Source organism: Pleurodeles waltl, chromosome 6 (assembly GCF_031143425.1).
Source record: "Pleurodeles waltl isolate 20211129_DDA chromosome 6, aPleWal1.hap1.20221129, whole genome shotgun sequence".
Lineage (NCBI taxonomy): Eukaryota > Metazoa > Chordata > Amphibia > Caudata > Salamandridae > Pleurodeles > Pleurodeles waltl.
Window position 1 is genome coordinate 1466278908 of NC_090445.1, and position 24597 is coordinate 1466303504.

The following is a 24597-nucleotide window of genomic DNA, read 5'->3' on the forward strand; positions in this document are numbered from 1 at the left end:
GAGGCTTCGGCCTAGTTGCCTTGTCTCACGGTTTAGATCTCGTGTTTTTCTAATGTGCTAATAAAACGTGTATTCTTGCTTGAAGCTGTACTTTTCCAGTGAGATCGGTTCACATGCTTATCTTTAAGGTTTCGTGCCAGCCTGGCATCTTCTTCTTTGCTCCAAGGTCAATCTGCAGGTGCAGACAATGGAAGCTCTGAAAGTGAGTTAATTGGTAAAATATGTTGCAACTTACGTTCCCGACTCCAAGGATAATGTATGCCTAGGTAGAAGCTTGTGAATTGTTGTTTTTGATTGGACAATTTGAAGCCAACCTATGAACCCTCCAATGGAAGACCCTACTGGATTTGAACTGTTGTTTATTTAAACCTGGTGCACAAGAAGAAAGCGGCCATTAGCCTTTACCCGCCATTTGCAGGACATTGCGCCATTACCCATTGCACCCATTGAGGACATTAGACATTGCAGCCATTATGGCCCATCTTGCCGACCTCGTCATTTTGCCATCTTCTACGATGCCAATTGATGTTCGAATGAGACTTTGATGGTTTCTCTAATCGAGAGAAAGAGACTTTAAGTAATTCTCGCCCTAGAGACTTTAACTTTGATTCGTCCCTTTGCATAAAGTAATAGTTTTGTCCTTTTATCTTGCCGCTGTGAGGCAATTGCCCCGTCCACCCTGCCCCCTTTGCCCCGTCCCATGCTGTCCACATTTATATCGTGCTAGCTTTGTTAATATAGGGAAATAAATTCATTAACTTTGAATGAACTGGTGTGGTTATTCATGGCCGAAAGGTCATGGTTCGCCGAAATGTTTTCTGGATTAATTGTGAAGTGTTATGTTGATCAGGGCATTGCTTATGTTCGTTATTGATTATTGATTTGATTAAATTGACTAATCTCGGGTGAAGAGAGCCCCACTTGGTCAAAAGATTCATCGACCCAAGAGCGTCCAAAATACAGGTAATTTATTAGGAGGGAACGCTCTATCACTGTCACTATACCGCCTGCAGGATTATGGCTCCGCCTACCGCCATGGTTTCTGTGGCTCCCTTACTGCAACGAAAACCATGGCGGTAGGCACTATCAGTGACAGGGAATCCCTTCCCTGTCACTTGTAGAGGTCTTCCCCACCCCTCCCCAGATTGCCCCCTCCACCCCCCTTCATTCATGCCCCTCCCTTCACACATGCATACACACACCCATTCCCAAATTCATCCATGCATGCATACATCCATTCACACACACATCCGCACACACTTTCATACATACAAGCAGACACAGGCGGTCATTCCGACCCTGGCGGTCATTGACCGCCAGGGCCGGGGACCGCGGGCGCACCGCCAACAGGCTGGCGGTGCTCCCAAGGGCATTCTGACCGCGGTGGTACAGCCGCAGTCAGAAACGGAAAACCGGCGGTCTCCCGCCGGTTTTCCGCTGCCCTGAGGAATCCTCCATGGCGGCGCAGCTTGCTGCGCCGCCATGGGGATTCCGACCCCCTCACCGCCATCCTGTTCCTGGCGGTCGTGACCGCCAGGAACAGGATGGCGGTGAGGGGTGTCCTGGGGCCCCTGGGGGCCCCTGCAGTGCCAATGCCAATGGCATGGGCACAGCAGGGGCCCCCATAAGAGGGCCCCTAAAAGATTTTCAGTGTCTGCATTGCAGACACTGAAAATCGTGACGGGTGCTACTGCACCCGTCGCACCCTTCCCACTCTGCCGGCTCCATTCGGAGCCGGCTTCCTCGTGGGAAGGGGTTTCCTGCTGGGCTGGCGGGCGGCCTTCTGGCAGTCGCCCGCCAGCCCAGCGGGAAACACAGAATAACCGCGGCGGTCTTCTGACCGCGTAGCGGTATTCTGTTGGGGGAACTTTGGCGGGCGGCCTCCGCCGCCCGCCAAAGTTAGAATCACCCCCACAGTCTTTTGGCAGGCGTCTCTGTGGCAGTAGTCAGATTCTACCGCCAATGACATAATGAGGGCCAAAGTGCAATGTGGTCATATTAAATACATGGGCTGGGAGTTTGTCCACTACGAACTCTACAGTTCCATGATGGCTTCACTGAAGGCTGGAAAGCTTGGTATCAAACCTCTCAGCACAATAAACCCACACTGATGCCAGTGTTGGACTTAATGTAAAATGCACACAGTGGGCATCTTAGAGATGCCCCTTTACCCTAACTAACCCTTTAGTGTTAGGCTGACCAGTCTGTGCCAACCGGCAACTCAGACAAGTTTCTGACTATATGAGAGGAGGGCCTTTGTGCTCTCGGGGGTCAGAAACAAAGCCTGCTCTGGGTGGAGGCGCTTCACACCTCCCCCTGCAGTAATTGTAACACTTGGCGGTAAGCCTCAAAGGCTCAGGCCTCCTGTTACAGTGCCCCGGGGCACTCCAGCTAGAGTAGATGCCCGCACCCAGACGAAGCCCCAGTTTTGGCAGCAAGTCTGGCAGGAAAATTGGGTAAAACAGAGGAGAGACTACCCCAGCTAGGACCACCCTAAGGTATCTAGGGCTGAAGTGATCACCTGCCTGCAGAACCCTCCATCTTAGTTCTGAGAACAGGGACCAATAGGGTTAGGATAGTGCCCCCCCCCCCAAAAGGAGTGGGCACAGAAAGGGTGAAGTCACCCTCCGGGAGAGTAACCATTGGTTACTGCCCTCTGATCCCTGTAACACCCCTATTTCTAGGGATTAAGGGCACCGCTGAACCTAGCTCACCAGATTCCTGGCGACCTCAAGAAGAAAAGAAGGAATAAGAAGGACTGCTAAGCCGGCCCCAGCAGAGAAGACTCCAGACACCAACTGGCTTGACCCCAGCCCTGCCGGCCTGCAACTTCAAAGACACCTGCACCAAAAAGGTGACACATCCTGCAGGACCAGCAACCTCTACAAACCCCCAGCCTGCCCAGCAGAGGATCAAGAACACCTGAGTACAGTGGCCCTCTCCACAAGGAACTCCAAAAAGGACTCCAATGCTGCCCCGAATCCACGGTCCCATGCTGCTGGTGATGCACTTTGGGGAGCTACCTAAACTTCGACCTATGGAGATCATAACCTTCAAAGACTTAAGTCGTAAGTCATCTACTCACTTGTTTTCTATGCTAACACTTTCTGCCTATAGGACTCTATGGACTCCTATGGAAAATTGCAGTGTCAACTTTCAAAATAGAAAATTGCTACTTAGTTGTAAACTGTTTTATCTGCTAAAACCAAACAAAGTACATTAGAAACATATGCTTAATACCTACTTACCACTGTACGTTCCTGCAACAAAGTTCTTCTGGTTCTAGAAATAAAGCAACAAATATTTTTTTGCTACATAAAAACAATTGGCCTGGAGTTAGTGATTGAGTGTGGGCCTCATTCCTAGACTGTGTGTGTACAACAAATGTTTTGCACCACCTCTGATAAGCCTCGACCACCCTACCACAAAAGAGAGCATTAGTATTATCTGCTTTAGCCTCTGAGGAACCTCTGGACTCTGTGCACTCTATATCTCATTTTGATTTAGTATATACAGATCCAGCTTCCTACCTTCCCACTTATCTTTTAAGTCTGATGGGGCTGAAAACTGCGGTTGCCAGCCACAGTGGAAATAAGTGGCCACTTATGCACATTTTGGCCCTTATTATAAGTCAAAGTGGAAAATGCATTTTTTTCAAAACATGTATTGGCAGCTTTTAAGCTTCAACAGCTTGCACCAGCAGGGCAAAGAAATATTTCTACTGAAGCAGATTCATCGTCGGTAACCGTAGACATGGCGTAACATTTATGACCCACGACGATCTGTTGCCTTCCTCCAGCTGTTTGCCATCTCATTGACTATGAACACGTGGTATAAACAATCACAATAAACTGCTCAATAATATGTTTACATTTTTGCTCCAGGACTCTTGTGAGGATATCTTCTCTTGAAACTGTGCCATAATACACATCGCATTCTGCCTATGACGTTCCTTTTTGCCAAGATAAGATAAGATTCACAGACTGAGCCTGGCTGAGGATTAAATGTACAGGAATGATAGATGGAGAAATTGGTTATACTCTGTGCGTCCAACGCACGTTGGTTGTTAATACAGACACTTATGGACTATAAAATTCGTAGACACCATTACACTGTTGGTAGGGTATCTCCTCATTAGTCCAGAGTATTAATATTCAAACAGCGTTAGGGTGCATAAGACTCGCTTATGACCTAGAGATCATCGGCTGTGATCTCTAGGTCACAAGTTTAAAACCAGACAGGACCGACAAAGCCTTCCATATTTTTGAAATAGATGTTTCTAGTTTTTTGTTTACAATGGAGCCTTTGGACAGCACTTGTCAACATTGTAAACTTAGATTTAAATCTTTTTGCAAATTATTTGGGGATTTTTTATGGTCAATGTAAAATATTTCAGACTAGAAACAGAATCATAAAGTAGCCTTCCCAGTGTTCACCAAGCTCTCTGCCGCCATGAACGCACATATGCAACCAAGAAATTCAAAGCTACTTAGAGGAATAGTACTTTCATCCCACACCCAAAGAGAATCATGGCACTAACAACAAATACACAGGGGTAAAGAACACAACGATCCTAAGAATTACGCAGACAACAAAAGACTAATTACTCCTGCTAAACAACCATGTTTTTAATGCTTTCATAAATTTCTAAACATCAGTTTTCTGTCTTAAGTTCAGTGGCTATGAATTCCACTTAGTAGCAGTGGCCATCAAACAGTGTTGAACCAGTGGTGCAAGGAAGCTTGATGGGGGGGGGGGGGCTGCACAGTACAAAGAAGGCCCTCCCACCAGACCCTTGTAAGAGCTCTCAGGCACGAATACTGTGCTTAGGGGGCCCCCTGGAGCTCTGCGCCCACCCCTCCCCGCACCATGGGAGGCAGCGGAGGCCTTTGTTATGCCACTGTGTTGAACCATTATAAAAATAAGTTATTGGAATAAATCTGAGTGAGGGAGCCCCGGGGTAGGCACAGGCCTATTGTAACAACTGAGGTCTTTCACTCTTGATGTCCTGGGGTCCCTGAAGTATGGGCCCAGCAATTGAGAACCAAGTAACTCTTTTTACTACTTAGTTCTCAGGATAGCCAGCTAGACTATTCCAAGGCTTGCTCAGGGGAGATGCTGTGGGCTAGATACTCAGAACTCAACAACCCAATACACACCACTTAGGAATTTACTGTCCAGGTAGTGCTTTTGCTTATAAATGGAAAAAATATTTTTTAATACACACTAGTACATATTATACAAAAAAGTAATACATATATACAAAATGGCACTTGGAAACACACACTGTGAAACTCTCTAAGGGGGCTGTCAACCAACAGGAGGCACACACTCAAAGGCAACACAGTCCGGTAATCCCTGAAATGTACACCAGAAAGACTGTGAAGGAGGCACCACAAACAATGGCATAGCAAGCACTGAACCCTAAATCTACATTACACTCCATTTACATAACACAACATAAAGGGGTACATTTATAAAAGTCATGGGATACGGCCTTAGGGTGTCTCCAAACCAATTAAGGGCAAAATACATACTCAAACACAATGCAATCAATGTTCAAAATCTTTTGTGATGGTACTACCTTTCATTTATATAAGGAAAAAAGGTAATTTACTGTCAAACCATATACACCAATAAAGTTTTTAATATTCAAAACAATGGAGTGTCAGGCCCTACCGTTAGGAGGGCTGCACAGCAAATAAAAGACCTAGTAACCAAGATGCATGTTCTCTTGAGGGTGAAGACAACAATACCAGCTGTGAAAGTGTTTGCAAAGGAGAAACGCCTCTCATTGGTTCATGGACCTCTTAACTGGGAGACTTAGTTAGAGAAATTAACAATTAATACAGGCTCATGGCTGCCAGTTTCCTAGCAGCTTCCCAAATATAAATCATTCTCAACTGGTGGTGCCACTGGCCATTTTTGGGCACCACCTGCTGAACTGTAAATTTTAGTGCCCTCCCAGGGACTTTGGTAGAGAATGCTCACTGGCCATGGCAAGCAATTGTCAAGGAAAGTGGTGAATGGATGTGATCGTCTGTGATATGGAAGGGTATCAGGCAGGTGCCAAGACCAGAGCGCGCTTGCAGTTTGAGTCTCATGTGATGTTATCAGACAGATTTTCTAGGCTGAAGAATAATGTTTTAGGTTCTTGCACAAGAGAAACCCAGACGTAGCTGGTAGAAATGTGGTTTGGTTTGCTGTGCAGTGATTCGGTTCTTTAATTGTAAAATGTGGAAAAAGTGCATATTGGATAATGTGTTTTCATTGATTTACCTAATATTTTTAACAGTAATAAAGATCTCTAAATGTGTATTTAAGATTCTTACTTGCTTGTGTGGGTCGTCTGCACCACTATCTAGCAGTATAAAGGAATGGCAGGTCCTAATCTTGTTACTTAGCCAAATTCTAGCCTTTGAGATTTATTTAAAATTATCCCTTTTAACACAGTTTGGATATCACAGACAACATACACAAGAAAACAGTGTAAAACTGTTCATGACAACCATTACTGCACTGTCTAAGAAAAAACGTATGGTGTACACAAAGGCATAAGGCATCTATTTTCAAGCCAGCCATTGACTACGGACCTTAGTTATACATCATACCATTAGGGAGACTAAGTAGTCAAGCTAGTAACTCAAATAACATTTCAAGGCTGGGTGCACCATCTGTACAGTGGTATGCAACCGTCTATTAGTTGTTATAGTGGAAATGTCCACTTTAAATATTGACATACCATACTTTCAGAGGCGTAACAAATCTTGAGAGCCCCTCCCTACAAAGTAAATGGAGAGCTCCCCTCTGGACTCAGTCAGGAGCTCTAAGCCCAGAGTACAATGCTGTAGGACTCCACTGGGGCTCAGGTCTCCCCGCACCGAGGGGGCTGCAGAGGCCTATGTTACACCATTACATACTTTGTCTGGCTGCTCTGTTATCCAAGTTGTACTTGCCTGCTTGTAATGTTGGTCAAGTCTCATGTCGTTTTGCTACTGCCCCGTCGGCGGTGCCCAACTTGACCAGTTGATTTTTTGTTAGGCCCACCTACCAGGGCTGTACTATTAAACCCCATCTTTTTCAGTACACATGGTGGACGCTCCGTAATAAGCTAATCCATGAAAACGCTAACACTATCAGACAAAGCTCCTAGGCTCAATACCAAGCATTGTAGGGCTCGGTTCCCAAGTTGTAGTAGGAGGTTCTTGTTTCTGCAAATACTGCAGGAACCAGCCAAAAATCTGGATTATTCAAAAAATCAGGGCACTTCGTGCCAGGTCTTTAAGAACAAAGTTAGAATGAAAGTTCACTGTAAAGTTTGGAATCTCAGTTATTTTTGATCCATACAGCAACGTATTTCTGTAAATATACATTTTGATATAGCAATGTTTATCATATGAGCATTCTCAATGTGACACCTGCAGCAAAAAGAAATATGTTAGAGAACTTTTACCTTCTGGAAAAAATCTTCTCCACTTTTTCCTTTTCCGTCGGCAGCAGCTGTAAGCAAAAAGAAACATAGACACTTAAATTTCTGGTAATGAATTATTCAACCAAAACCTATGAGCAGCAGTTGAATAGTGTATATTTTAAGCTGAATGTGTTCTCTTCTTGTATTTTTGTTGTTTTGAAATAAACTGTTGTCAAGTTGGGAACAGAATATATAAGGGGTCATCCAGTGGATTATGTCACCATACATCCACAAACCCCAGCTGAGACATCAAACAAAACAACATAATAGAATGCATATTTCATATGATTGCGAAAGGTGCAGGTCTGGGTAAAGGGTCTCTACATGAAATGGCCAGTTTAAACTGGTCATGATGAAGAAAAAAAACGAGAGTATTTGTGGAACAATAAACATCTGCACTTAGGTACTCCAGGCAAAAAAAAGACAAATCGGATTATATTGTCAGGTTCCTGATTTCAAACTTTATCACTATTCTTTACGTTTCTGGCTAGTGTCTGGTTTGTTTCATTGAAAACATTTACCACCTAGATTGACGATTTTTGCAAACTCTTTATTATCTAATTTTACTTTCAAAGTTTTCTTATTTCTAATATTGCCTATTAAAAGAGTATCTCATGAATCGATGAGTAACCTACCCAATTCCTAATGGTAATGTGAAACGGGGATTTTATTGACTCATCTAATTGTTATAATATTCTTATAAACATATATGGTAAAATTATTTAGTGGGTCTGGGGACAAATAAAAGCTATTTTCTTTATTTGTCATATTTTCTGAGACTTTGGTTTTACCTTTTAACTTATATACAAAATGTTTTAATTTTCTGTGATCACTTTCATAATTGTTTCTTAACTAGGACTACGGTTATCTCACAAGCATTTTTTCTGTACAAGATATTGCAGTTATGAATATAGATGTAAACTCAGACTGTTAATGACTGTAATGGCTAATGTAACTTATTTGAAAGAAATTACAAAGAATTTATCACCGTTCAATAACCTTTATGTAGAATCTTTGTGGGCAGCTGATCTGCAATCTTCATGGCCCCTGAACTTTGGAAACTTAGAGCCTGATTAGGAGTTGGGCGGTTGACCCGCCACAACTCCAATACGGCAATGGTGAGGCGACTGTCAAGCCGGCGGCCTTTTCATCGCTATATTACGATGTTTCCTTGGGCTGAAAGGTGGAAACATCATATTACGATGGTCAGCCCAGTGGAAACAATGCAGCGGCATAGGCCTTGGCTCCCTTAGAGAGCCAAAGCCAATGCACACAGCATCTTCTGAATGTGCACCGTCTACAATAGCAGACAGTCTGTATTCCAGGGGACCTTCTGTAACACCCAGCATTACGTTTCCATCAGCCTTTTCATGGCAGGGACTCAGCCATGGAAAAGCTGTCGGAAAGCAAAGTTGTAATCAGCACAGTGGTTACAAACTCTGCACCGCCGTGGATAATCATGACTTTGACCACCACCATACCTGATCCTGACTGAGGCAGCAGTCTCCTGCCAGACTGATCACAAGGATCGTAATCCGTCAGTCGGACCACCAGGATTACGACAGTGTGACTGTCAATGTGAGTTTGGCAGACTGTGGTTCGCCAAACTCGTAATTAGGCCCTCAGTTGGCATAAAACTACCTAAAACTTTTTTTTTAACAGACTTCTTTTTAAACAAAAGAAACCAAATTTTCTGTAATTCTCATTTTATCACTTGTTGGCAAGGTAACTATTCTGATGCTAACATATGACTACCACTTGTAAATTTGCAGACAATTTTGGGAAATCCACGTGGCAAACAACCAAGAAGATGCTTGGTTTAAAATAGCCTCCTCCTTTCAAAATCATTTTCTTGGGCTCCTTTGCAAAGTTTAAAGCATCTACTGCACATATATTTCAAATAGGTTTATCTGATCACATTAGTTGCTTCTCAACTGATGTTTTGTAAGAGCTACGTTTTAATTCCTAGTGTACTGTGGTTTGCTCTAATCATAATGTGGATATCTCTAGCAGTTCAGATTAAGAATCAGTTAGGTAGTATCTTGTTTGGCTTCCACTCATTACATATTTTTATCTAATATTTCCTGGAGTAAACAAAATCTTAAAATTAAGGTTGTGATGCTTTAAAATGTAGAATATTTCAGTAATTTAATACCTATTGGTCTTTTTAAAGAGTGATTTGCTGTGTCTTGGTAACTTCACTAAGATTGAATTCAAAGTTTATCTTCTTCTTTGTCTTAACTTTATGTTAACATCTCTTTAGTCTTCCATTGTATTTTTAGAAAAAATCCTATAAATCTATATTTTACTCAGAAGTTCCAATATTTATCCAAGTGTTAACATTTCTAATGCTACTTGGCAAATGACATCACATTTTTTGTATATTCCGATCTCTTCATACTATATAATTTTATAACTAAATTTAATTATTTATATTTGTACTATTCCTATTATGGTAATCACTATTGCATACTATAAAACAATATTAAATAAGTGTTAACAAATAGGCTGAAGGAATATTTTACATATTGCAAATACAGTGCCATGCAATGTCATACTGATATTTGCTCCATCTGCAAAACACAAAATACCTTTATATCAACCAATTCATGTGAACGTTACATTTTTGCAATGGTCGGGAATCCCTTATTAGTTGAATGTAAATAATAAAATGAAGCAGAATAAAATGTTACTAGGCTAAAGGGCACAAGCAGCAGGCCTAGTTGCTAAAATAACGTGCCCAGACATCACTAAAATGGCTATGCAACAGAAATTTTGCATTAGTCAATCAGTGCAAATTTGCCCTGTGCCATTTTTGTCATTACATAATTTGGTCTATATTAATAGCAATCATTATTATATTGCTCAAAAGTAGAGTAATATTAGTACTTCATTATTTAAAATGTGTCAATCACGTAAAAAAAATACCATTAATCAATTGCATAATCTGCTTTGGTCTGAAATGAGCAAACACTGTGTGCTAAGCATCTCCAATCTCTTGTGACCCATATTCCATTAATGCATCCTCCTAACCTGAAACGTTATGTCTAGCCTACCTTAGGAGATCATCTATTTTTTTTTATATTAATATATTGGAACATAATCTAGGATTGTTATAAGCACATACAATTTGCAGCAATTTATTTAAGCCTTTATCATCCGGCCAGGCAATACAGCATAAGCAATTAATTAATTCTTAATTCATTCTTTCAAAAGTTAATGCATACATGCAACACTTCCCTAAGGAACCTGAGGCAGAATGAAAGTCCAAGGAGCATCCCAGATTAAGTTTACGGCTCAAGAACTAGTCCCTCACCGCACCCATAGCTTTCTGCCAACCTGTCAGTCAAAGGGGACCAAATTGTCACCCCTGTCTTCCAGCAGCCTTCCCCTTGCAGTTGTAAAGTGCCTTCTCCATATTATACATATTAACTAGCCTGAAAAACATTGCTGTGTGGTCAGTGGTTCAGCATCCCTCCAGGCAGTGGCTATCAGTAAACATCCCACCACCGCAGACATAAACATAAAAAAACAGCTGCCAAGTGTCCCCCATAAGGAAATAATTCACCACAGATAACTTCAAAGGCAGGCTAAGATAAACCTTCTTCTTGGACAGCTTACTCCATCATTCCTCCTTGCCTCCCTTAGTGGGATCAGTTTGATACACTCAAAGAACGTGTCCCAAGTCGGCAGGACTGTAACCACATTGAGGGAACTTAACATTTGCCCTTCTGCCCCAATTGAATATCTTGGCAGGGGTGTAATACAGCCTAAAGATTGTTCTATAATGCTGAACTCTCAAGCTTGCAATCATTAATACTTTCTTTGCAAGCTCTATTGACATAAAATGTCAAGGCCCTGGCCACCCATCTAAGCAGCCCACTGTTCCTCTTGATGGTCTAGATCATCCTTTACCAGATTGTTTAAAATTTCATACATTTGGCCTATCTTAGCATCGAGACACAGCAGCAAATCTAAGTGTGAATCTCATGTGACACTTGTATGGTTGGCAGTTTCAAAAGACAGTTCCGATCTGGAGATATTTAAAGAATTATAGTATTTTCAGGGCCATAATCCTGCTGCAAATCAGAAAAAGAGCACATTTTTCCTTGGAAGTAAATCTCACCCATCCTCTCTATTCCCGCCTTATCACACCTCCCACAAGTGCCTTTGTGAAAAGCTGCTGGAAATGGATGTGAGTGCCACAGTGGGGAATATTTATTGTATTTGGGAATTTCCATCATTTTTTTAGCCTTCAACTAGATCTTCACAGCTGCCACAATCATCTTAAACTTTACCTTTTTATAATAACTGGGCTCAACCTATCTCAGAAAACACCCAACTGCTACTCCACCCAGCACCAGTTCATATATACATTGGGAGGAGGGGTGAGGGGGTTGTCTGGCCGCCCATGCTCACTAGTCTGTTCTTTAGATACAAGTAGAACTCCTATATGTTGCAATAATGCTGTCCAATGATATAGCCTAAAGCAAGACACTACCCAACCTCCCCTATCTCTTGGGAGAACCATATAATTCAGATCCTTCCTAGCCCGTGAGTAGTGCCACAAAATATTTGTACTCAGAGTTTACAACTTTTTGATCCTCAAGTGATCATCTCCCTGTGCTTCTAACATGATTTGCAAAAAGTATGATACACTAAGGCGGTCATTCTGACCGCGGCGGGCAGTGGTCGCCGCCCGCCATGCGGTCACCGCCAAATGGCCGCTCCGCGGTCAGGAGACCGCGGATGCCATTCTGGTTTTCCCGGCGGGCGACCACCAAAAGGCCGCCCGCCGGCCCAGCGGGAAAGACCCTGCAACAAGGAAGCCGGCTCCGAATGGAGCCGGCTGAGTTGCAGGGGTGCGACGGGTGCAGTGGCACCCGTCGCGATTTTCACTGTCTGCAAAGCAGACAGTGAAAATCTTTATGGGGCCCTGTTAGGGGGCCCCTGCACTGCCCATGCAAGTGGCATGGGCAGTGCAGGGGCCCCCAGGGGCCCCACGACACCCGTTCCCGCCATCCTGGTTCTGGCGGTGAAAACCGCCAAAAACAGGCTGGCGGGAAGGGGGTCGGAATCCCCATGGCGGCGCTGCAAGCAGCGCCGCCATGGAGGATTCCCTGGGCTAGGGGAAAACCAGCGGGAAACCGCCGGTTCCCCTTTTCTGACCGCGGCTTTACCGCCGCAGTCAGAATAGCCCTGGAAGCACCGCCAGCCTGTTGGCGGTGCTTCCGCTGCCCTCCGCCCTGGCGGTCAGAGACCGCCAGGGTTGGAATGAGGGCCTAAATATCAAATTACTGTTTGGATTGATTTTAGCATGTTCTCAAAGGCTTTTATCAGTGAGGTCTGTACTTAATAAAACTATCATTCCACAACCAGTGACGTATGTAGAGGGGTAGGGCAGGCCAGCACACTGCACCCTACCACTGAGAACCAGGGCTTTGTCAGTCCTGAACTCCCAGTATGCATTTGCAGTGCTGCATCTGCACCTTACAAGTGGGCTGCCTACTGTTTATGTAGTTAGCAAACTATTTATGTTTTCCTACTAATTTCAGGAGCTGGAAATCCAAAAGGGATCATTTTTCAAAATATATAGCTTCATGTTTTTTGCCCATCTCCAACACATCTCTCGGTTAACTAGTTGTCATGATGCTGCAAACCCAGATTTTTCATTCAAGTTTTATTTGTCAGTACATTTTTCTTCAGCTTGCCTTGCCCATGCTCGCCATGGATTCGAATATCCCGACGATCCCCCAACATTAAAAAGTGCATAACATCCCCACACTCCTGCCTGGTTGGCAAGTGGTAGCTTGTCCTCCTCCTCTGTCGTGCTCGTTAACATGTTTCTGGCTGTAAACAACCTGAGCACAGGTTAATCGTATTTGTTGAGAACCTTCACATACTCATTGAAAATTGCAACATTAGGAGCAATATCTTTCCAAATCTAGTTTAACATTCATACACTTGTGACAAACATATAAAAATACATGTTTGACCTAATCCTACCTATATGCTCTATTTTGTGTGTTAGAGCAGAGTTTCACCCTTTTTGGCAATAGGAGCTACTTATGTTCAATCAAAATCATTCTGAGCTACTATTATTAGTGTTGTAATAGCGACCACATCCAACAGAATTACATTAGTGGCCATTCTAAGCTCATTTACCAGCAGTGATCATGTCATTGCATCAAGCAGGATTGCCAGCTGTAATGGAAAAAATGTTTTGTCTCTTTGGCATGTCTCTGCATAGTTAATAAGTAACAGCCATAGTTAAGATGCTTTTGGTACCAAGGTAATAAAAGTAATAGTAGTATGTCTCACAAATGCCAGATCTATTATCACCATAATATGAGGTTTAAAGATATCTGGAAAATTCAACAACCTTTCCACAAACACCAGATAATGACGTCTGAAAATACACACATTTTCATCTCAAATACACACATTTAAATGTTGGTATAAGTATATAAATTCAGCCAAACATATGCTTCTAATTGAATAGGCTGGGCTGCACACAGGATAGCTACTTACAGGTAGCCGAGGAGCTACCAGTAGCTCGCCAGCTATTAGATGAAGAATCCCAAGTTAGAGACCACCAGGAAAACAATATTAACAAAAATGTTAATGACTATTTTCATAAGGGATACCACATAGTAAACCTTTTATCAAGATTAATTAAGCATTACTGCCTGCACCTGTGCAAAATAAAAAGATACTAATTACTCTACCCATAGTTACGGGTGCAAACCTGAGGTGACAAGTGTGGAAATCAACAGCTGTTATTGCCTAGTTGGGAAGGGATTGAAGGCTTTAGCACCATTTCCCCTCAAACTAATTGAATGATGCATGTGATATCTTACCAGCAGAGACTGGAAAAAAAAACAATCGCCCCCCCAAAAATAAAAATAAAAGATTTTTCTTTTACGTCTTCAACTTTTTTTTTCACTGATTGGGCTTCCCCCTCACAAAAATCCAAGGAAGGAGCCCAGACTGCACAGTGTGGCAGGAGAACGGTGCAGTTTTTTCCTAACTCTTCAGGAAAGAGAAAGTTCCTGCTGCCACAGTGTCCCAAGGCGCACTTAAGTAAACAAAAAAGAATGAATGGAATATGTGAAATAATCTGAGCCTCTAGTAATTACTTGGGCCACATCCCAAACCATCATTTTTTGCATCATGCTACCCCAGTTTGGGCCCTCATTATGCAAATCAGTTTTGAGCCTTCTGCATTAGGAATAGGCTACGTCGAACTGCCAGGCAGGGTTCTCCCTGATCTGGAATACAAGCAACTCAAGATTGGTTTTGCCCTACAGCTCATTAGCCAGGTATAGCTTGGTTCCAGTGACAAAGTGTGCATGGCCCCAACGTCTGGCCATACCCGTTCCACCTAGGGCGACACACTAAAGCAGCCAAAAAGTGATGGATGGAAAGCTTGAATTAACCTCATCCACGGACTGCCCAGATGTGGGTCCTATGCACACTGTGCCCTAACTACGGCAAAACCAGTCATAGGTTGCTTTTGTTACGGTTAAGGGAGGACCCAGCATTGCAGTTTTGCATCTATCACTTTTTGTACAACTCAAGGCACATATCATACTAGGGGGATTTTGGGAACTGGCAGAATGATCCTTTTATGGGCCTGTAGCAATAGCCTGCAAAATCAGTAAAGTAGGTGCTAATCTATACTACTGCCTAACTCAGCCATGCATTTGGGTGGTTTTTCCAACTTAATGACTCATGAGTTTATGTAATATATTATGAACTTCATGTTTTATGTTTCTGACCAAAAACGTTATGGTGCAGTTAGTAAATAAATTAATTATTTAAACAATGTGCTTGACATGAATAAAAAACAAACAAGAAATGACAGACAGGTGGCACCACATAGAAGAACTTGGCAACCGAGTTTGGGGGCAAGCATAAAAATATTTAAAATAGTACCATGATAGAAGAATTATCACGTTCTCTACACTGGAAGTTGAGTAATTCCAACAGTGTAGATTGATTGTCAGAACTTGATATAAGTGAAACGTTACTAATTTAGCTTTATCACTATTAACTAATTGCAGGGCACACGATTAGTCTTCCAGTATCTCGGATATCCAATACTTTTATTTATTTTTACAAACATAAAGGCATCTTAAATTGAAACGTTTAATCAAGGCTGCTTATTGCATTTATCTATCTGATAGGAAATGTACCAAGGCAGTGTACCATGCAATTGCAGTCCATTTATCGCACTCAGACATTTATAGGATAATTTTAGTTAATACCAGTGAGAAAGCATGTAGGTTGAAGTGGAAAGAGCTGATTCCTTGCAGTGATCACTGATTTAATAAATGAGGAGTACCGTGTGTGGTGTCCCACAGTAACTGTTCAGGGACTCTGTGTCGTAGAGTCGTGCATCACTTTACTTATTTATATGTGTTTTGCAATACATTATTAGTCACCTTACAGACACTTCAGAGCACTTCGATATAAAAAGCATTATGCACCATGCAATGCACAGGTACAGAGAGATCAAAAGAAAACCTAGTCCAGCCTACTTTGGCCGCTGACTCAAAGCCTTTCTGTGAAAATTGTTAATGAGACACGAGAAGGAAGCCTGAATAACACATTAGCCCTCATTTTGACTTTAGCGGTCAATTTCGCTGACCACCAAAGCCAAACCCACCACCAGACTGCGAGTGCTGGCAGTCTGCAGACCGCCATACTACAAGTGCTGGCAGTCGTCTGCCATCTTTGTGGTGGAAAGCCGCCAGCAGTCGTGCTGGCGGTCTGCGGAGTAGAGGCTGGTGCATCGCCAACACGGCTACAGCAGCAGGACTCCGCCCACTGTTTTACAAGCCGTAATATGGCTTGGCGGAGTCCTGCTGGTGTGGTGATGCTGGCGATGCAAGACCGCCAGGACCCATCCTGTCACGGATGTCCTCCTTGACGGAGAAGGTAAGTGGGCATCCGAAAGGGGGAGAGTGGTGGGGGGTGTATGTGTGTGTGTCTGCGGAGAGGGGAGAGGGGTGGTGAATGCATGCATGTTAGACCTGACAGCCTTAGTGTGGTCACTCAACTTTTTGCCTGCCTCCCTCCACTTTTTGACACTGTTTTTGCTGGTTTTAAGACTCTGTGCACTTTACCACTGCTAACCAGTGCTAAAGTGCGTATGCTCTCTCCCTTAAAACATGGTGACATTGGTTCATACCCAATTGGCTTATTTAATATACTTATAAGTCCCTAGTAAAGTGCACTACATGTGCCCAGTCCATGTAGATTAAATGCTACTAGTGGGCCTGCAGCACTGATTGTGTCACCCACATAAATAGTCCCTTAACCATGTCTCAGGCCTGCCATTGCAAGGCCTGTGTGGGCAGTTTCACTGTCAATTTGACTTGACATTTAAAAGTACTTGCCAAGCTTTAAACTCCCATTTTTCTACATATAAATCACCCCTAAGGTAGGCCTTAAGTAACCCATAGGGCAGGGTGCTATGTAAGTAAAAGGCAGGACATGAACATATGTGTTCTATATGTCCTGGTAGTGTAAAACACCTAAATTTGTTTCACACTGCTGTGAGGCCTGCTCCTCTCGTAGGCTAAGACTAAGGCTACCCTCAAACTATTTGAGTGGTAGATTCTGATTAGAAAGGGGTAAACAGGTCATAATTAGTATGGCCTGAATAGTAATACAAAATCCGTTGACAGGTGAAGTTGGATTTTATATTACTATTTTAGAAATGCCACTTTTAAAAAGTGGGAATTTCTCTGCACTTAAATCCTTCTGTGCCTTACAATCCACATCTGGGCTGGGTGACAGCTCCCTTGTGCATTTCACCCCGACAACCACAAACACAGGATGCTCAGTCACACCTAGACACATCTGCATACTGAATGAGTCTTCCTGGGCTGAAGGGCGGAGGGTCTGACACTTACATTTCGAAGGACAGTGGCCTACTCTCACACAATGGTCTGCCAAACCTCCTACTGGGACCCTGGCAGACAGGATTGTACTGAAAGGGGACCTTGTGCACTTCTAAGCCACTCTTTGAAGTCTCCCTCAATTCAAAGGCACATTGGGGTAAATAAACTGGGTCCCTGACCCTACCAACTCAGACAGTTCTGAACAAGATACCTCCTGGGAAAGAATCTCTGAACCAGAACCTGCAACCTGCTAAGAGAAACTGTCTGGCTGCCCAAAGGACTCACCTGACTGTTTTTCAGTAAGGGACTGCTGCCTTGCTGTTGCCCTGCTAGCCTGCTGCCCTCTGGCTCTGCTGAGAAGTGCTCTCCAAGGGCTTGAATTGAGCTTGCCTCCTGCTCCTTGAAGTCTCAGGACCAAAAAGACTTCATCTCTGCAAAGAACTTCTTGTGCAGTAAACATCAACGCACAGCCTGCCGCGCAGTGAGAAAATCACTGCATAGCTGAACCGGAATGACGCAGCTCGCCTTCCTGAGTAGAGATTGATGCAGCACCAGCATTGCGACCGGAACTTCGACGCACGACCCACCGGATTGACGCATCGCTGAGCCGGAACGACACAGCCTGACTTCCTGCAAGAGGAATCAACACAGCACCTGCCGTGTTACAGAAATTCCCCTGCATTGCCCACCGGGGCAACGCAGCTCCTGTGACTTCGTCCTGCACGCCCAGGATTTCTCCGCATCATCACCTGGGCATGCAAATACCCCGCAACCCGAAGAGGATTTAAGCCTGCACACCGGAAATTGATCTGTGGAAAAGCATTGACGCATCGCCTGTGTGCGTCTGGAGAAACCAACGCACACCTCCCAGTTTTCCACACATCTCCTCCTCTGAGGTCCCCTGCGGATAATTTAGACGCAAGCCAGGTACTTTGTGCTTCCTTCTACAAAAGTGATATTTCAACTTGTATTTATAAAATCTTGATTGTTTTGACTACTCAGATAAATATTCTATAGTTTTCTAAACCGGTGTGGTGTATTTTTGTGGTGTTTGCACTGTGTTATTGCATGATTTATTGCACAAATATTTTACACATTGCCTTCTAAGTTAAGCCTAATTGCTCAGTGGCAATGTACCAGAGGGTGGGCACAGGATAAGTTGGATTGTGTGGGACTTACCCTGACTAGAGTGAGGGTCCTTGCTTGGACAGGGTGTAACTTGACTGCCAACCAAATACCCCATTTCTAACAATGTGTGTATGTGAGTAAATATGTGTGCCCATGTATGTATGCGTGCATGGGGGCATCTGTGTGGATGAATGTGAGTGAGTGGGGGTGTCTGAATTCATGTATGTGTATGCTGAATGGGTGTGTATGTGAATGCATGTGTGTGTGTGAAGGGGTAGGGGGTGTTTGTGAGCGAGTGGATGGGTGGGGGGATGGGGACATGTGTGCGTGTGTGTGCAAGCGACAGGAATGAAGATTCCTGTCACCGGGTGCGTAACTGCCATGGTTTTCGTGGCGGGGTGACCGCCACGGAAAGCATGGCGGTTTGCAACCTTGTAATCTGGATGTGAGGCTGAGACCTGCCGCCAGGGGCCAGGCAGGGTTGTGGAGGCTTGGTGTCTGCCAAGCCCCACAACTCTTAATGTGGCAGTTCTTACTGCCAGCTCCACGTCGGTAGGACTGCCACGGCGAGGCTTCCGGTCTTGTGACCGACAGCCTCGCAATAAGGGCCTTAATCTGGAAAATAAATTAAAAATGGCCTGAGATTAGGGAAGGCTAAGATTAAGGCATTAAAAGGAGAACACTTCAAACAAAAAGAAATTGGAGATGGTGGGACAGAAATAGCGAGGTCAATTTTCATGCTTAAAGATTTCTTTTACGTTTGTTGTTCCGTGTTAATTTCTGTAGAAAGTTCCCTTTCCTGCACACAAACTGAGACCGTGTGCAATATTTTGAGATTGTTTTGTCATTAACATTCTTTTGTCTATTTCCTCACTCAGCCAGGCTGTAAATTGTTCCTCAAGCCCCACTGGACCCTCTTGAATTCACTTAGTCTTTGTCATGTTGCTAATGTTTTTAGGGTAGTTTGTCAGGAGTTTTTGTTACTTACCTTGGGTCACAGAATTCTTGTAATTTAACACATTTACCTCATTGCTTGGTGTAGTTTGACTTCTTTTTGGATTTCTTATGTTCCTCAAATGCTGCTGTTTTCATTGGACTGGTATGCAGAACTTTGTTTGTTGCTGCTAACTATTTAGTGTGGCAGATTATTGACTCAGCCTCATTTCCCTTTTGTATTTTCTGTCAGGTGACTACCTTAGTGGGATTCCTTTATGTTGCCTGGTCGCACATAAATTCACTCCCATTTCCCAGAATATGCACTATCCTACATTGGATAGATAAAATGTGTTTCCACTTTACTAATGGATATTAAATTCTTCCAAACTATTAATAATTTGAGCGCTTAAGTTTGAACTTTTGATTTTATTAAAATAATAAATATGATGTACTTAAAGGGGCTTTCAGCCATTTTTTTGTTCTACCCACAACAGCATACAGTATGGGGCAATGGGTCATTCACCTTCAGCCACTGGACAATTTCACTGTGAGCGATGGCATTTGTCTCTTTCACAAGGAACACATCCACACAAAGTAGTTCCCTTATGTGTAAGGGACTGCAATGGAATGTGTTCTCTGAGCCAAAAAAATATTTTTGATTTTAGCAAATTTTTTTCAATACTCGTTAGGGTCTGCCCAATCCCCCATCAAGAATGTTTTGAGAAACCATAACACAACGAAAACAGAACTGACAAAGTCAAAAGGCTGACACCCAAACCAGACCTATCAACTTTGCTAATACTTGCTTAAATCTTAGGAGCTACTACAAGTTCTTGCGACAAATGAGCACATCCTTTCTCTCCAGTCCTGAAGTTTCCCTTTTAAGGCTCTTTCTCCAGATTGAGACTTTTGGACTTTGACTTTGCCACTTTTTTTGTAGGATTAAAAACTTCATGTACAACAGTATCAATCTTGTTAGTCCTCTTACTTCTTTTGCGCTGGAGCTTGTTTGACTCATCTCTCAACAATCTGTTGAAATGGCTACTTCCGCTTTAGTATTGTTATTATGACAGAGGGAAGTCTATGTCATTAGTGCTTCAGAAGTCATTAGGCTGCTTGGAGGGCCAGTTTAATGACAGTCCTTTCGTTTACTTCCATGGTATCACATATCTATGGTTAACCTGTTTTACAATTGTTACACTGTATCCACTTTCTCACTAAGGGACATCCGGGGCATCAGGAAGCTCAAGAAGGCATCAGTCCCTCTCTTTGGTGTCCCCTTTTAATCTCAACCCACACAGTCCTGTAGCCTAACAGCACTGGTGCATTCCACAGTGCCGTACAGTCACATGAGTAAGGTGCAAATGCTGCTCAACCAAATGCCCCATACAGATAACAGCCCTTCCCCAATGAAGTGTGCTAGATATCCTAATTCGAAAAACACCATTGCTACTTTTTTTTTTTTATATTTTCAACATTTAAACATGGGCTACATAATTCTGCTTAAGATTCAGGCTTGGGCCCAGGTGGAAGCACATCCAGTGCAGTGATACTTCTGTAGTGCAATATTAAAAGTTGACTAAACATCACAAGTTTCAAGGGCAAATAATGTAGGGATATTGACTAAAGATGTGTACTCCAGGCCTCAGTGCGAACTGTACAGTTATCTTGATCTCTAATGCTGACTTTTTGCCACAGGCAAAGATGGATTATACATGTGCGCCATGACAGAGGCCTGGCTCACGAATCACAGTCTTGTTGGACCGGGAGGGGTGCAACAAGTGCTACCCTCAGTAGTGGAAAGCTACTGCCTTCACCAAGAGTTAAGCAGCACAACATGGTGGTGGCAGCATACTGTGTAGTAATCAGCAGTAGTGGAAAATACATTTTTGACCTGTGTCACTGGAGTAAGGCAGACAGGCTCACTCTGTTTTTAAAAGTTCCACTACTGTGTGCTTAACTCAACCTTGGCCTAGATCAGGTAGGTGTAGAGTACTGCATAGCACAGGAGTAATGACTCTGCGTGGTTGTATGTGTGTTTGAGGAGAGTACAGTAAAGGGTAGAGCAGTATTGTGTAGTACAAATGTGAGATTACTGCCTGTGCTGAGTTTATGTATATGTATAGACACTGTTGACTAATTCCTAGAGATTTCAAGAGAGAACTCTTGTGTATGGCCTAATAGTTTGCTTTCCCTGGATGCGGCCATCAGAGAATGGGGAATTACCCCAAACATTACCCAAAAGGAGAATGGGGCAGGGATTTTCCTAATGTCTATTAGAGCTCAGACCTCAAATGTGATCATGTTATTACTTTTGAATGTTGTATATCTTTGCCTGTGTAGAGTTGGAAAAAAATACTTATTTTTCTATAAAAGCAAGTATTGGACTGGACATTGATTTATTGCTCGTACTGTTTGAACTTCGAGTTATGAGTTGTGCTCACTGACCTGTATCTACATCACCTTTGAGAGAGCCTTGACTGCTCATCTACAGCTACCACTGAGAGTCAAGTGCAGAAGGGGTACATGGCTCAGTTCCGAAGGATCCATAGTAGGTCATGCCCTGTCACATCAGAAATAAAAGGCCTCAGCCACCACCGTTGGGGCCAGTAGCCCGACATGCCCAGTGACCCTTTAAAAAGGGTTCTGCCACAATGTTGATGCAGAAAATTCCATCTTTACTATAAGTAAACAAAAATAACGATAAGATTATTAACTGCAGGCAGGAATTGATCTGCAGTATATGAGCGAAACAAGAACACCAGGCCAGGAACCAGATGTGTTTGCATCTGCGAAGAAAACTCATTTCTTTAAAAGTGCATGCAAAGCACTTCAACTGAGTGTATAAAACTTAGCAATTTATTTTTTCAAGCTCATTTACATTTTTACAAATAACGCGGCTTATTGTGTTTCAGTTTTCCCTTTTTCATGAAATATAGAATTTCAAGTGTGGTCTCCAATAAAAACAGTGCACAGTTGAAACAGGTGCTAACTATTATAGTCCCCAGGAACAGGAAAGTTGAAGTTCTTTATAAAGAAAAAGATTTGCACGACTGCAATTTTCCCTGCTCACATGAGACCTGTGAACCAACTCTCAAAAGCACACATTTCCAAACCAACATTTATGTCTGGGCCTTACAAGGTACACTCCCTTATCGAATATGATTTTAAAGCCACTTCTCTACCCTGTACAGTCTAGTGGCTGTTCACCCCCACCCCCTTTATTTCTTCTACTCTCTCTGCAGAAAACCTCTGTACGTGGATTGCTAAAATTAATCCCATTTGGAGCTATTTTTCTTCTGCTTCATCTCTCTGTCTCTCTATTATTTTTACTAAAAAAAAAACCTAAGGCTAAATGGATTTTATAGCTGAGTATGGCAATACGACCCTAGCTTGTGTTTAACAAAAACCCTGAAAAAAACAAAGGTTAAAGTGACGTTATTGTCAGGCACTGAAATAGCACAAAAAACATTAAGTAACACAAAGCTACTGAAATGCAGTTATAATTTACTCCCCCGACACTTATGACCTCACATTACATCGCTCATGGCATTAAGGGCCTGATTCTAACTTTGGAGGACGGTGTTAAACCGTCCCAAAAGTGGCGGATATACCACCTACCGTATTACGAGTTCCATAGGATATAATGGACTCGTAATACGGTAGGTGGTATATCCGCCACTTTTGGGACGGTTTAACACCGTCCTCCAAAGTTAGAATCAGGCCCTAAATGACTTTTACTTATAGAGAACCATGACTGTCTACACCCCAGTAACATTAGGAGTGTCCATATTTTAAATCTGCATCTCTCTCTAAATAGAAGAAAGTACCAAATGAGTATGTCTTTCGTTGCCAAGCTTATCCTCACAAGAGGCACAATTAATCCATACTACAAATCATCACCTTGGAAGTTATCTGCCTTAGTATTCTACTCTAAAACAATTCTGTTTGAGAAGTTTGAAAGCTAAACACACAAAATCTGACTACTATTTACATACATTAAACTATTGATTGAAAACCGGTTACTCTAATTGAATCAGTATTAACCATTTGACATTGTTTTGTTTTTTTAGATCTGAAGTTGCCATTTTAATTTCTAATGCACATTCTCACGCTAATCTTTTAGCTGCCATTCTAACTAGTTCTTTCTGCCCTCTTCTCTTACCACTTTTTGTCATCGTACTCAATCTTTCTTATTTGTCTTTTTCCTTCATAACCATTCTTCAATGCATTGCACTCCAACAACTTTCTACTTTTCATTAAAGACCAACAGCCAGATGTATAGACCTTTTGCATTTCATAACGGTTCAAATTAGTATTTTGGGCCATTAAGTAAGGCAAAACGGCCTTTTCTGGTGTACAAAGGCCTTTAGGAAATCGCAAATAGGGATGACCTTTTCTGATGTACAAAGCATTTCCAAAATGCGATTTGGGCATTTAGAAAATGTATTACCATCAACTTGAATTTGATGATAACCATGTGCAAACCCCAAAATGCTGTTTTTAAATCGCAATAGAGCACACACTTGCTCCTTGGGCATATGTGTGCTTTACATGTGCACCACTATTTCTGGAGTGCATCAAGGGGGGGTATTTTGCCCATTGCCATCCTTGGTTTTGCATTACCCAAATAGAAAATCGCTATTTGGGAAATGCAAAACCTGCCCATTGACACAAATGCAATGGGATTCCTTATGTGCCATTTTCTTTTAGTGATTCCTACTTTGTAGGAATCTCTATTAGGAAATCCGTATCTCTGTACATAGCAATTTGCATTTCCTAAATAGAAATTTCTATGAAGTTGCTCTTTAGGAAATGCAAAATTGCATTTTAGTACATCTGACCCCAAGTTAGGAGCTCACGATAATCTGTATCCTATATCAAAAAGGCTTGGACAACTGGCACCAACAAAAGGTATAAGTCAGCATATTCTGCTTGAGGTAGCTAGGGTGTACTTGCAAATAAAACCCTTTTTGTCAAATGTCTCACATGCTGCAATTTGTTTTGCCTCATTAGCCTCTTCAGGTAACTGCTACAGAACAGTTAATAAATAGAGGTCATGCAGCATCACTTTACAGACAATACATCAAAGAGCATGTTGAGGAAAAAATAATATATATATATTGAAACATATATATATATACACACGTA

The 24597-nt window shown here is 42.6% G+C and overlaps 1 protein-coding gene across 2 annotated transcripts in view; it reads right to left on the bottom strand.

The window, feature by feature from the left end:
- The window catches only part of BICC1 (BicC family RNA binding protein 1), an 821381-nt gene that overhangs the window by 481816 nt on the left and 314968 nt on the right, over positions 1-24597 (bottom strand). For both annotated transcript variants that reach the window (XM_069240970.1, XM_069240969.1), the window contains exon 2: positions 7454-7500. In XM_069240970.1, coding sequence (XP_069097071.1) covers positions 7454-7500 — 47 coding nt within the window. The remainder of the gene's footprint in view (positions 1-7453; positions 7501-24597) is intronic.